The 13,802-nt window shown below is 46.0% G+C and overlaps 1 protein-coding gene across 1 annotated transcript; it reads left to right on the top strand.

The window, feature by feature from the left end:
* Positions 1-7,210: 7,210 nt before the first annotated feature.
* Positions 7,211-10,341, top strand: LOC122435288 (translation initiation factor IF-2-like). Its single transcript, XM_043459363.1, has one exon. It carries the CDS (start codon positions 8,675-8,677, stop codon positions 9,398-9,400), a length of 726 nt encoding a protein of 241 aa, XP_043315298.1. The 5' UTR covers positions 7,211-8,674; the 3' UTR covers positions 9,401-10,341.
* The last annotated feature ends 3,461 nt before the right edge of the window (positions 10,342-13,802 follow it).

The raw sequence follows: 13,802 nt of genomic DNA, 5'->3' as shown, positions 1-13,802 counted from the left end.
AAGTGTGGGAACCAGATGCAGCCTAGCAGGCAAGTCTCTCCGGAGCTCTATAAGGAGCATGTTCAGTTCCAAGTAACCAGAGCACAGAATTGCAATATAAGGCTGCTTTGATTTTATAAGTATTTTGTCTTATATCAGGAGCCCTTTCGACTTGGCTGTGACAACAGCTCCTTTGGTGCCCTCCAGACAAGTAGGTAACAATGTATTTTATCACAAGATACTTTTGAAAGTGGGACGATGCTGCTGATGATTATGGCAATAACATAGGCTGAAACCAGGGCTGTTCCAGGAAAAGGATTTCAGATCATTACCCCTCAGTCATCTCCACAATCAGTCTCATCAACTAACTGGGGTGGAGCACCCTCTCTGCAGTGTCAGGCACAGGGCTAGGCTCTGTGGGGAGAAGTAGCATAGGGAAGCCTGGCTCTGGTCTTCAGACAGCTTCCTACTGAATTGTAGGAGGATCACCTGAAAAAAAAAAAAAGCCACCTCTGCTATGAGCAAGTGCCCGGATACGAGAGTGGCAGGAGCCCAAAGAAGGTTCTACCTGGGTGGGGCAGTCAAAGGAGTCTTCTAGAGAATGAAGCACTTGGGATGGGTCTTAGGTGGGTGGGTTGGGGCAGGGAGAGTCAGCCTAGATGGCAGCTCCTGTGGGCCTTCCCTTCAGCTACTACGTTCTGGTCAGTGGCATCTGCATTTCACGTGCAGACGGCTGTCATTGTACCGCACATGGGCAAAGGGCAGGAAAATGGAACAGCCCAGGGAAGCCAGAGCCACACAACCAGAGGAAGTGGGGGTGGTGGGAGGGCCAGAAGAACTGGGCCTGGAACACTTCCTGGATGCATTTTATTTTCCTTTGAAGTTGACTTTCATCACAGGAACCATGACATTCTCTTCATGCAAGTATCTCAAAAATGGAGCAAATTGGAGCCCCAGCCATTCCAGTCTTTTCATAGTCACCACTTCCAGCCAGGCCTGCTGTGAAAGATCACATGAGTCCCCTGCTCAAGAAATTTCAGCCTCCTTTGTTTATAGTATAGACTCTCTCTCTCTGATCCTTATCCTTAGCATGTACATTCTTCCGCAATCTGTTGCAAGTGACAGAAGCACAACTCAATCTAGAATGTAGATTCCATGAGAGCATTGTTTACTGCTCTATGTCCAGGCCCTAGGCTGGTGCCTGGCACCTAGAAGGTGCTCAGGAAGGATTTTTCTAACAAATCAAATGAAACCAGCTTAAACAAAAAAGGAACAGACCAAAAGTGCTCCCAACCTGGGCTCGGACTAAAGTTAGGTCATTTGCCTCCCTCCCCTTCCCCCACTGCTCCTCCCCTTCCTGCCGTGTCTCTAAGTGTTTCTAGGTGCATGCTGCTCATTCTGTCCTGCTGAAGATGGACTTCCTCCCAGTGATGGACATGGAAGAGCAAGGTGGGTGAGGGCATAGCCACATACAGCCCCAAGCTTAGAAACTGCAAGAAAGACTCCCCATTTCAGGATTAACCCACCCCTACCCCCACCAATCAGAGAAGTATTCTCATTGATGAGGCTGGGGTCACATGAGATTTTTAGAGTGTAATTGATGTGTATGTAAAGGGACATGGGGTACTATGGGACTGGCCTGACCTGGGTCCTGTGCCTGACATGGGGCTCTAGCAGTTTCCTGGGGTGAGCAGCAGTCACCTTAAAGGGCATAGCAGGGCAGCTGTTAGCAGAAGTCAAGGATCCTGGAACTGGCAGGAAAAACAAGCAGAAAGCCAAATGTCTAGCGACAAATGCATAAATCCTCCCTCAGGATAAGACTGGGATGGCAGATGTGGGGCAGCCCACGGGGGCCTGCAACAAACTTGAAATGATTTTGAGATCTCAGTTTTATCTTCCTGAATCTGTGCTTAACAGAAAAACAGTGCTTTAAATGACCCACTGTTGAATCAAGTCTTTCTCTTGGAAGTTGTGTCATCTGTATTCTGTGGCTTTTTGCACCCCTTGGGACAATGTCTTTATCCCCTCTAGGGTCTGCATAGCCCACGTTGAGAATCTGGACTTGACCTTAGCGATTTCCTCCAGACCTGCCTCCTGACTGCCCTAGTGCTGCAGCACGCCCACCCTGCCTGTGCCTGCGCCGGGTCATTGTCCCCACCTAGAGTGTCCTCACGTGCCTCTCTGCCTCTTCTGGCTCCATCTACCTTTGCAGATGTTCATCAAGCCCCACATCCTATCTAGCATCTTCCTGAGTCCTTTAGACGCAATAAATTACAGTGGAAAGAGCCTGGAAGATCAAGGTTCAAGTTCTAACGTCACTACCAATTCTTTGCAAGTTGCGACCTCTCTGCAAGTTATTTCCTGTCTCTCAGCAACTCGGTTTCCTCTTCTGTAAAATGAGGGATTGCACTGACCCTGCTAGCAAAGGGCAGCTCCCAGCTCCTGTGCCGGCCCCCTGTCCCCCACCGCCCTGCCCCTCTTGGCACATTCCCAACTAGGAGTACTCTCTTTAGTGGCCAAATTCTAGGACACTTTATTGGTTCAGAAAATCAGGAGTTGGGGTTTTTTTCTCTGGTAATGAAGAGTTTATGGTCAGTGCTTATGTTAAGAGTTTTCTCTCTCTCTCCTTCTCCCCGTCCCCACCTCTCTCTCTCTCTCTCTCTCAGCTGTAAAGGAAAGCTTCCACTGAGGAAGGGGGCCCTCCCACACCCTTCTCCCATGCCATGCTCTGGATCTAGGCGAAAAGGAAGATGCTGGATAATTCAGCTGAGCAAAGCAGATTCTCCATTTGGTCTGCCCTGTCTCAGAAGGTCAGAGCCACAGCTCTGCACCCAGTGGCAGACAGAGGACAGGATTGGTGTGTTCAAGGGCACTCTGGCTTAGTATCACATTTACCCGCTTCTCTTCTGTCCTCTCCTCCCTGCAAAAGTAAGTAGCACAGAGCTAGGTATCCTGAAAATGTGCTCAGATTGCTAGAACGCAGCAGAGAAAAGTGCGTATGAAAGATTAAAGAGGAGCACAACCACTTACGCAAAAGGACGCGTTTGGTTATATGACAGTTGTCCTCAAGCAGGAAAAGGGCATGGCACCAGGAAATTAGAAGGCTGTTCTCAAAGTCTTATTTTGAAAGTAATGTCTAATAATATGGACTTGCTACAGGGAGTGAATGATTCTTTGAGGGGAAACAATTTCCCCAGAGTGCTTCTTAAAGGATGGGGGTGGAGCCTAGTCCTCTTCTGATAAAGTGTCTCTGTTCAGATCAGTGCAACTGAGGAGTGTTCAACTCTTGGTGGCTGTCTTGTCAGGCTGTGAGCCTGATGTATCTCCAAATGCCTCTGTCTGTCTGTCTCTCTTTTTTAAATTCTAGCTGCAGTCCTCATGCTTGACCTTGGGTAGGTTATTTTGATTCCTATTTTTTAAAATTATTTTTTTTTACAATGTTATGTTAGTTTCTACTGTACAACAATGTGAATCAGCTCTAAGTATATGTATCTCCCTCCCTCTAGAGCCTCACTCCCACCACCCCCCATCCTACCCCTCTAGGTCTCTGTCTCTCCTAAAAGGACAGGGAAAGCTTAAATTTCAGGTGGCACATGTGTTTTTCACCACCAGGGTCGCTATGAAGTGCAGCAGAATTATGGGGGGGATGCAGGGGTTTATCTGCATCTGCAAAAAGTTAGCTAAGTGGAATTAGACTTTCTGTAAGGTGTTTTCCTGACTCAGGCCTGTCCCAAGCTGGCCAATGTGTCTTGAGGCCCTGGGCAACAATCCAAGTCCCGCCAGCCTCAATTGCTCATGGGGAAAAGCAGCCTGTTTCAACTTTCTATGCTTCTTAAAGTGTTACTCTGATTAGACAGGAAGATAGCAGTCTGGTTAGCACTATTACTATTATTACTCTGTCATGGTTATATTTTAAAATTATACTTTCTCTTTCCTTTGCCAAGAGTAAATGATAACATACATTTGCACCACATAGCCAACCAAAGCTGTGTAGGTTTTGCTCAGACAGGTTTGAAAATGTATTCTAGGCCCATTGCTGCCCAAATAGGAAGTCTTCCCCCATCCCCGGGTCAAAGGACCATGCTTTTTTTTTTTTTTAAATAAGTACAAACTCTTTAAAAACATAAAATAAGTTTTATTATCGCTATAAAAGTAATGAATCTTGTTGTTTATACAAGTATTACTTGGAAAATACATAAAACTATAAAGAGAAAGACAGATATCATCTATAATACTAAAACCCAGAAATAACTACTATTAAATTTGGGTATATTTCTTCCTAGCCTTTTTTCTAAATACTGATACAAAACTATGGATGCAAAATGTTCCCAATATACTTATATTAAATATTCAGGAACATATTGCAAAAATAATTTTGCATCTTACTTTTATCACTTTATGATATCATAACCCACAGATAACCATGATATAATTTTTGGTTTCTTCCTGCCAGTCTTTTATCTGTATATTGATACAAAACCATGCATGCAAAATGCTCCCAATATATTTATACTGCATATTAGGAACACATCGCAAAAATAGTTTAGCATCTTTCTTTGATGGACTTTTGGTATCCGTCCTCCTAGCCTTCTTTCCATATAATAATATGACTATTGATACAAAACTATGAATGCAAAATGTTCCCAATACATTTAGATTACATATTAGGAACACATCGCAAAAATAGTTTAGCATCTTTCTTTGAACACTTTTTATACCACAGTTCATAGATAACCACTTTTAAAGTTTTGATACATTTCCTCCCAGCCTTTAATCTGTATATTGAAACAAAACTACATACAGAATGCCCCCTGTATGCTCAGATTGCATAGATGGGAAAGGTGCAAAAATTTGCTCATTTCTTTTATTGCTAAATACTTCAGCAGGAGCATATTCTCTTGCTACATATTAGAGGCACCATCTTTTATTTACCCAATCCTTTTTCATTGGTCATCAAGATGTTTCTAATTTCTATTCTTAAAAATACTGAAATGAGGGACTTCCCTGGCAGTCGAGTGGTTAAGACTCCACGCTTCCAATGCAGAGGGTGCAGGTTCCATCCCTTGTCAGGGAACTAAGATCTCACATGCAGCATGGCGTGGACAAAAAAAAAAAAAGTACTGAAATGAGCATCTTTTATGTATTCTTCTTCTGTGAGCTTTTGTTCATGGAGTTTTTATGCCTTTTCTTGACAACTTATATCAACAACATATTAAGGATGACCCTGTGTCTGTAGTGCTTATGGTTTGTGTTTTCTCAATTATTTGCTTGAGCATAAATTCTTTAACATTCTAGCATGAATATAAAATCTTATGCCTTAAATGAATGGCAATTCATTACAAGGAACTTAAAACAACAACTAAAGACACGAAGGCTCACTCCCCCCACCTCCCATTAAACTGTAAAGTACAGCTTGTCCCATTCCTTCCACCTCAGCAAACTCTTTCTTCCTCGCTTAAAACCCACTTTTTGATCTTTTTATCAACGGGTCTTGTAATACTTACCAGTTGTATTGCTGTGAAGATGAGCGGCTCCCAGACCTTTCAGTTATCAATCTGTCACAAGTGCACAGTGGTATCTCGTGACATGATGATCCCCGAGATGTCTGAGGTCTGTGCATCCTTGACTCAAAACTGCTGTATCGTCTGTGACCCCTAAAGACTTTTTAGAGAATTATGTTTGACAATGTAACGAAAAACACAGCATAACAAAAAACACATGAAAAAGCAGAGAAAGAACTTCGGCTGGAATCCCACCATCTTAAGCAACAAGTATGTTTGTTTTGATGTTCTTTCCAGTTTCTGCTCCTACATAGACCCCCCCTTGTCAATTGTGGTGTCCACATGATTCTATGTCTGTGATTTCTAAAACTTGATATCGTGTTTCCCAGGTTTCAACGCAGTCTTTAAAATTATTATTTGAAATGGCTCAAAGAGGTTCCACTGAGTGAGTGACTACATTAAGTTAACTCTTATGGTTGGACATTCCATCTCTTTAAGATTAATTTGGTTGAATCTTTAGAAAGTATCCAATAAAGGTCAGAGACTTTAAATGATTTTCAATCACACTTTTTTTGGTTTGTGCGTACTTATGTGTATACACCTGGGTTATTTATTGTCACTATTTAGCCATCCAGGGGCCAATCTTGGGCCTCAAGCAGGAATTGTCCAGGGCAGAGGGAAAGGCTCATCAGACAACTGATCAGTTTCACCTCTAATTTTTCTAAACAAACAAATTCAACTCCATTTCCTGCTCTAGTCACTACTGTATAGTTGGTTCTGATTAACAGGTAATGAAACAAGACATACAACATGAGCTTAGGAGGAAGAGGCCCCAGACTAGCCTCAGACCCCCATAAAAGCTTCAACCCCCATAAGCCCCAGGCTTCTTGGCAGCAATTGTTTTTCTTGACGTTTTATCCTATCTATTTCTTGGGGTTGTTGCAAGTAGAAAATATGAAAACTTTTGAAAAACCATGTAAAAGCACAATTTTTTTTAAAAAACAGGAAAAACGTTAGAATTATTATGTTTCTGATTATTGCAGTTTTTATGGCCAGGACTTTAAAATGTCTGGCCTTGGGGCAACAGTCTGGTTTGGAGGGCAGGTCAGGGTGGGTTAGGGGACAGGTGAGGGAGCTGCTTTGGGAGAGGCATGCTTCAAAGACTTCGGACCTCATGGACACTGCTCTGTTCTCAGCTCCTTGACTAACAGGAGTGGCCAAATCAGGGCCACTGACCCCCACTGGCTGCTCAGAGTCTAGAGCTCACTGGCCTAAGTGGAGCACTCCAAGGCTGAGCAGCTGCCTGGAAATGGAGGTCTTTTCAGGGCTCCTCCCCAATGGTTTAATTTACTATCCCTACAGGGGTCTATGTCTTTTTAAACTTGCCAAAGAGATCACTTTTGGAGCAGGGGAGGGCGGTAAAGGCTATAGGTAGGTGAGATATTATGAAAGAGCTAGCAGATTTTTGTTCATTTACTGAGCAGTAACTAATGGGAAGGATGACTAGGGTGTAGAATAGCAGGGAAATACACATTTGCTATAATTGGTGCCTAGATCGATTTTCTTTTAGGAGTAATGTAATCATTTTAAATACAAATGCATATCAAGTTTTAGGGTTATGAGGATAAGTTACACTGTAGGCCAATGGGAAAACAGGTCTCTAAAAATTTACTCCAACTTGGATATAGCCCCCAACTCTAGTCTTTAATTCCTATTTATAAACTTTCATTGATTTTCAAAAAAATGCTTTTTGGACCTATTTTTATTTTCATCTTGTGCAGTTTCTCAGGAAAGCTGCCTAGAAGTTAGCTCACACCTGTGTAGGATGACTTCTTCTCCAAGTGTTGCCCTGAGCCTGTTCCAGGATTGGGTGAACAAACCCAGTCCCTTGCTGCCCCATCTGCCTTGATGATTTGATTGGTATTGTGTTTTTAAAACAATCAGCAAAATAATTTGCACTGCAGAGTCCTTAGTAGGTCTTTTTAATTGGACAGTTATTCATATTAATAAAAATCAAAAGCAGCATACAATCATTTAATGTCCCAGCACTGGAGTATATCCAACTGTTTTCCTCTTTGGGGTTCCACTTTAGTCACTGTCTGTATGCATGCATAAATTTTTACATAGTTGCAACCACTGCTTTTTTTTTTTGTAGCTGTGGTTATTGGCATCTAGTTTTCCAAGTAACATTGACACACATCTGTTCAAATCAATTGATGTTCCCATCATGACTGACTCATTTGGCGGGGAAAACAAGTTTACATGCCAATTGGAACAAAGAAGCATGGGTATCAGGGAGCAGCAGGGAGAAAGAAATGGTGGGAGAGGGTTATTTTGACTTACAGATCATAAAACATTTTCCAATAACATTTTTAAAGGATGTATAATATTACACGGAGTGATTGATTATATTTTATCCCATGTTGTGGGACATTTGGGTGGTTTTCAATACCTAGTGAGTTTAGAATGCATATAAATTACAGGATTTGAGAGATGACTGTATTTTCTTGAAACAGAAGTCTTCTGTGTCCAGATCCAGGCCAAGAGTGTTGATGCAGTGTTCCTTTGTTGGAAAAAAAGTCATTACTGCTAACTGGAAATGCTGGATGCCTTCAAAAAATATCCTTGTGATTAAAATAGTTTAAGTTATGTTCAATTCTAGCTTATAAATGTAACCTATATATCTTGTCCCACAACTTACAGAAATGTGGAATTTTAAATTTAGAGCCTGACTAAACTTTTCCTAGTTTATGGGCCACATCTGTCTAATAAACTTAATACAAGGCTGTGTGCACGCAGCTTCCTAACAAATAACATGTGCTGGGAAAAGATGAGAGAACAATGGAAAGGTGCCTCCTTGAAGGTGGTAACATTGAATCAATTGATCTGCTGACTATAAGTGGATTCCTTTCACACTCCCATACATTATGATGCACATTTAGCAACGTAGAAAAACAATTTGAATGAATACCTTAGAGAGTTAAAGAGAATTTATAGTCTGGAACGAACTGCCATCTTCTTAATTGACACGAAAATGTTTGGCTAAAATATTGCTTTATTCACATTTTTGTCCTTGGAGGAAAATCTAGGCACACTGCAACTTCGACCGTGTGAATAATGGTGTAAGATGACTGCTTTAAGTCAGAAAAAGGGCACTACGCAGTCCGAAGGCTGTGTGGACGCCCTCTAGCTCGATGCCTCTTGGGGGCCTGGGGCCAAGGGCCACAGCGCATCTGGAAGGCAATGCCCCCAATCCGGATCGTGGCTCCCACCCTCCGCCACTTGCAGTCCCCAACCGGCCGGGTCTCTCACCTGGGTCTCGCTGGAGGAGCCGGAGGGCGCGGGCATGGTCCTCCCGTGGGATGGGCGCTGGCTGCTGCCAGGCCTCCTTCTGGCTCGAGGGGACCCGTCCTGAGCAGGGAGAGAGGGAGAAGATGAGAGGCGCGGGGGCAGCCTCGAGGTGCCTTTCCCACCCTAAGCGCAAAGCCAGGCGGGTGCGGGAACCTGTTCGCCGTTCAGGCCTCGGGATTGCGGGCCTGCGGGGCCCTGGGCCGGCCGCGAGCCAACTCTTAGGATTCGTGGTCCGGGATCGAGGCCGGAGCGGGGCAGCGGCGGCCGCGGGGAGCCGGGCTGGCCCTAAGCAGCCGGCTGGCAGCGCCCCCGGAGCCCGAGGGTCCGCGGCGGCCGGAAGGGCCCCGACCCGCCCGCGCCGGCCTCAGCGCAAGGGAGTCTGGGAGAGCGCGCGTGGGGGCGGCGGGAGCCTGAGCCCCAGCTGGGTCTGCCTGGAACCCCGGGCTCCCCAAACCCGACTTCCTCCTGCTCCTCCTCCAGGGGTCCCACTCCCGGCCCCCGGGAAGACAGTTCCAGGCAGCCCGTACAGACCAGAGGGGTTTTCACGTCTTTGGTTTCTTTTAGGATGACAGAAAGCGTGGCAAAGATTCCACACCTCTCTCTGTCTTTGCCAAGAGTCCTTGACCTGCCCATGCGCTGGATCAAACCAAAAACCTAAAGTGATTTTCACAGGCAAAGTGTGACCTCAGCCAGAGAATGAGTCCTCTCTTTTCTAGGCCGGCTCTCAAGCTCCTAGCCTAGACTGGGGGGTGGGGGGCGCAGAGTGAGGGGTGGAGAAGGCTTTCGAGGTCCACTGGCAACAGTGCCCGGAGTTCGGCAGGCACGGAGGGCCCCAGAGTCGACAGCTCAGGGGCTGCCATTTTCTCAGGAGCTGTCCAGCCAGTGCCCTGCCGGCGGGCCAATCCCTTGTGGGCGGGCCCCCGGGCGACCGCGGTGGCCTTGGGGCAGCGCCTCCAGAGTGGAATTCTGGTACCCGATTTTGGGAGATAGGGCAAGAAGCAGCTTGAAACGCTGAGCCTCATTCCACAGCCACCCCCTCGGGTAACCTCGCTCCCTGCAGGCCTCAGATCACTCAGGTCAGCGCCTGTCCACGCGGCAGCCTGGGATTCACCGGCGGGCCAGGCACTGCGCCTCGCCAGATCTCGACAGAAGCTCCCCCCAACAGAGACAGGGAGAAGAGTGGGGAAGGTGTCGAGAAGGGGCCAGAAACATTCTCTTTCCTGGACTCCAGTGTCCCTTCCACATGCAGGACGTGAGTCATTTACCAGGAGCCGCACTGCGGCCTGGCGACTGCTTGCAATGGGTCACCTTAAGGCTTCCCCTTATTTCTTTTCCAACTACTCCCCTCCTCGCCGCCCCACACCATTTAATTGCTGAGACTTGAAGGTAGTCTTTCTTCGTTTTTTGTCCTGTGAGTGGTAGTCTAGGTGATCAGGAGGGTTCTCCGCCCCCCCCCCCTCGTTTAAATTTTACCCGGACAGGGAAAGGAGTGCTAAAAGGCAGTTTCTTTCACATCTATTCAAAGGCGGGCAAAGGTTGGAGCGAGGACAAACGCGCCTCACCCAGGTCTCGCTGCCGGAGCAGACAAGGCGGGCACTGGACTAGGACTTACCTGGTGGGTGCGCCCGTGCGGGAGTCCCAGCCTTGCCCGGGCAGCAGAAACAATACTCCAGATCACTGATCGCCCACTGCAGTACTGTTCCCGCTGCTAGGGCACGGCTGAGTGTTTGCACAGCAACCCCTTTCTCGGCGCGCGTGGCCCCGACCATCCCCAGCCCCCAGCCCCCGGGCGAGCAGCAGCGCTCTCCTCGGATTCTGGCGGAGCCTCGTGGGAGGTGAAAAGGCCGAGGGAAGAGGAAGAGAGATGCAAGCCTCCACTCACCTACCTGGTCCAGAGCTGGCCTGGGGAGCCGGTGCTCCGCGGGAACGCATGCACGGCTAGCAGAACCCCACCTTCCTACTTCCTCGCAAGGGGGTATAGCAGCGCCTCACGTTTTGAACCATTTAAAGCACTTCAAAACATGAATTGCTGCTGCATCCCCTCGGAGTTAACGAAGGAGGATCGCTCTGGGGTACCTGCAGGTGGAGAAAGACAAGGTGACTGGAAGGAAGACCCCCTCGTCCCACCCGACGGCGAGGAATAAAGCAAAACGTCAGTCCAAACCGACATACTTTTTAGAAATTTGATTTCCAGGATCAGCAGGTGGAGTGAAGAATGTTACTCGATTTCTTCTTTTTTTTCCCTCAGAGGATGAATCTTGGGAAAGTGTAGTGGTGAAAGGCAGAGGGCTGAGAGAGAGAGGAATTAGGGTGGGAAAGAATCTTACTTCTGAAGGAAAGAATAGTAAGAAAAGAAATTGAGGCAGTTTGGCAACATCTGGATCACTCTTGCCTGCTTCAAAGTCTTCCTGAAACTTCTTCCTGGTGTATGTTATAAATAAGCCCCACTAAAAAAACAATAACTTTTCGTTTATTGACTTAAAGAAGATCACCAAAATGTCTCTCGTGGCTTCAGCTGATTTTAACATATATGATGGTTGGGAAATACAGATCCATCCCTAGAAGCATGAGATGTCCTCTTGAACTCACCAGTGCTTCCTTATTACAGCAAACACCCTGCCTTGACTTCTCTTTAAAGGTATTAAAGAATGAGAGATAACTGTTCTGAGATGAAATATCTGGATGTTTACATATGAAACTAACTCAAACTTATTCATAAGTAATTTGTACCTTTTAATATCAGCTATCAAAACACAAGTCAAAAAGTTTAAATACTTGATGTCAGATCAATCCTTCTTGTCTCAAGCAGTTCCCCAGAAATGCTTTCCCGTTCTGAAATGGCCGGCACTGTGCATACTCCTTAATGATTAACTCATTACATACCGCTTTTTCCTTTTTAAAATGGACACACATTAGCAATAAGTTACACGCATCCTTTCCCACAGTGTTTAAACGGAATAGTCAAGCAGAAGGAAATAAATCTGTAACTCTCAATCACAAACCTGTAAGTTAAAACAACACAACTAGAACAAAATGCTAATGGTTTTGAAAGTTAAAATATGTTTTGATACAAGTAATAGACACGACAAGTATTCACGTCTGTTAAGTGTTTTGGTTCATTTAAAATTTACATCGGTTTTTTAAAACAAGTATAATGGATGCTGTGTCCTGTTTATTAGATGATAAAATGTTCAGAGTATTCAGTGAGACTAATTACAAAATTCATAACACCAGACTGAGATCCAGTGTTACCAAATGCACTACTTATGGTAAACTAATTTATTAATAACTCGTTCCCTAAATTGGGACATACATTTAAGTGTCTGTAAATTCCATCTTGTTTTGGCTATGCTATTTACAAACAACTCTCACTTTTGGGATTAATGGAGATAAACGTCCTTGGTTGCCCTTAAAAAGAAAGAAAAAAAAAACATGTTTAGCAAATGTACAGTTTTACTTTAAAACTCCACAACCTTCTCCCAATTAAATATTTATGCCCCACACAAATATGAGAACCCTCACATCAGATATTAAAGTCATCCCTCATTTAACATTTCCTTAGTTGACTACTTAGAAAAACAAAAGTTCATTCGAAATAGCAATGGTGTCAAAGGCGAAGGTCCCGTCCAGATTGCTCTGCCAACTCACTGGAATCGAATTCATTTGTACCTGTCATTTAACCCGTTTTTTCTCTCCCAGTGACAGTACAACGACTTACATTCCTAAAAAACGACTTAGCTCCCCTAGTTTATGGATTTCCCCTTAGATTAAAGTTTACTTACGAAAAGAGATTACAAAGAGGCGTCTTGTCACTTCAGAAGAGAGTCAGTCGCTGATACAATAGACAAAGAATCGATACTTTTCAAGTTGCCCATAGCCCCACCCACCCCTTCTGAACTGAACTGTGTTGGGCCAAATCATTTGAGAGCCAAAGAATGCGCCTCTTCCACTGTTCATATTTTACAACGTTTTGTCTTAACTTTGCAGATGCCTTCTTCCCCCCCACCACAAACACGATGTACCTTCCCTTGGCTCATTCATGCCGACTTTCCCAACGTCATGTTTCCTACAGGGAAAACTAAACAACCTTGAAAGTTTTAGTTGGGAAAAGACAGTGCAAAACTAATCACACATTTATTTCCAAGACATATTTTACGGCTTACAAATCAGAGCCACGAAAAATTCATGTACAGTCCATCAAAACCAGTGGATCCCGACTCTAGCGAGGCTGACAAGCGGTCACAGCCCCTTACTCGATTTTCTCTCCCCACCCCTCCATCTTAGCTTTTTCCAGCCCGTTTCCTAAGAATTCTCCCAGCCCACTCATGTGTCTGTTTCGCCCGCACCCCGGCCCCCTCAACATGCTTTACAATCCCAAAGCAGCCCATAACTTTTTCAGCGTGGTAACTCGCTTTTTTTTCAGTCTGGCGTAACCAACGTGATTAAAGGGAGAAATACCAGCCAACAAGTCCCTTTTAAAAAAATCGCATGTCACCTCTCGATCCACTCGAAAATGGCGCCGAAATCGAAGAATTTCTTAAATTTCATTGTCAGCTTTTTGCAAAGGTTTCTGGGATTTTCCTGCGAAGCTGCTTCGCCGCGTCTGAGAGCTAGCGAACGAGCAAGCAAGCAAAAGAGAGAGGGAGGAATGGAGGGGGTGCGGAGGGGTGAGACAGACAGCGAGAGAGCGGGGCCCGGGAGGGGAGCGGGGTCGGGGCTTGAGGTCGGCGAGGGCGCGGGGGGCGAGGGACCGGGTCCCGAGCCGTAGGGACCGGAGCCGGGCGCGGAGAGGCGGGAGCCCGGGGCCGGGGTTCAGGGTGGCGGCGCGGGAGGGCGCGCTCCTGCGTTGGCTGCAGCCGAAGCTCGGAGAGCGGCGTGGCGGAGGCGGAGCGGAGCGGAGCGCGGGACCGGAGCCGCGCGCACCCTGGGAGGCAAGCTGGGCGGCCGGCGGAGAGCCTCCAGCAGCGGCTC

This window comes from Cervus canadensis, chromosome X (genome assembly GCF_019320065.1).
Source record: "Cervus canadensis isolate Bull #8, Minnesota chromosome X, ASM1932006v1, whole genome shotgun sequence".
Taxonomy (NCBI): domain Eukaryota; kingdom Metazoa; phylum Chordata; class Mammalia; order Artiodactyla; family Cervidae; genus Cervus; species Cervus canadensis.
This window is presented reverse-complemented; position numbering and strand designations above follow the sequence as displayed.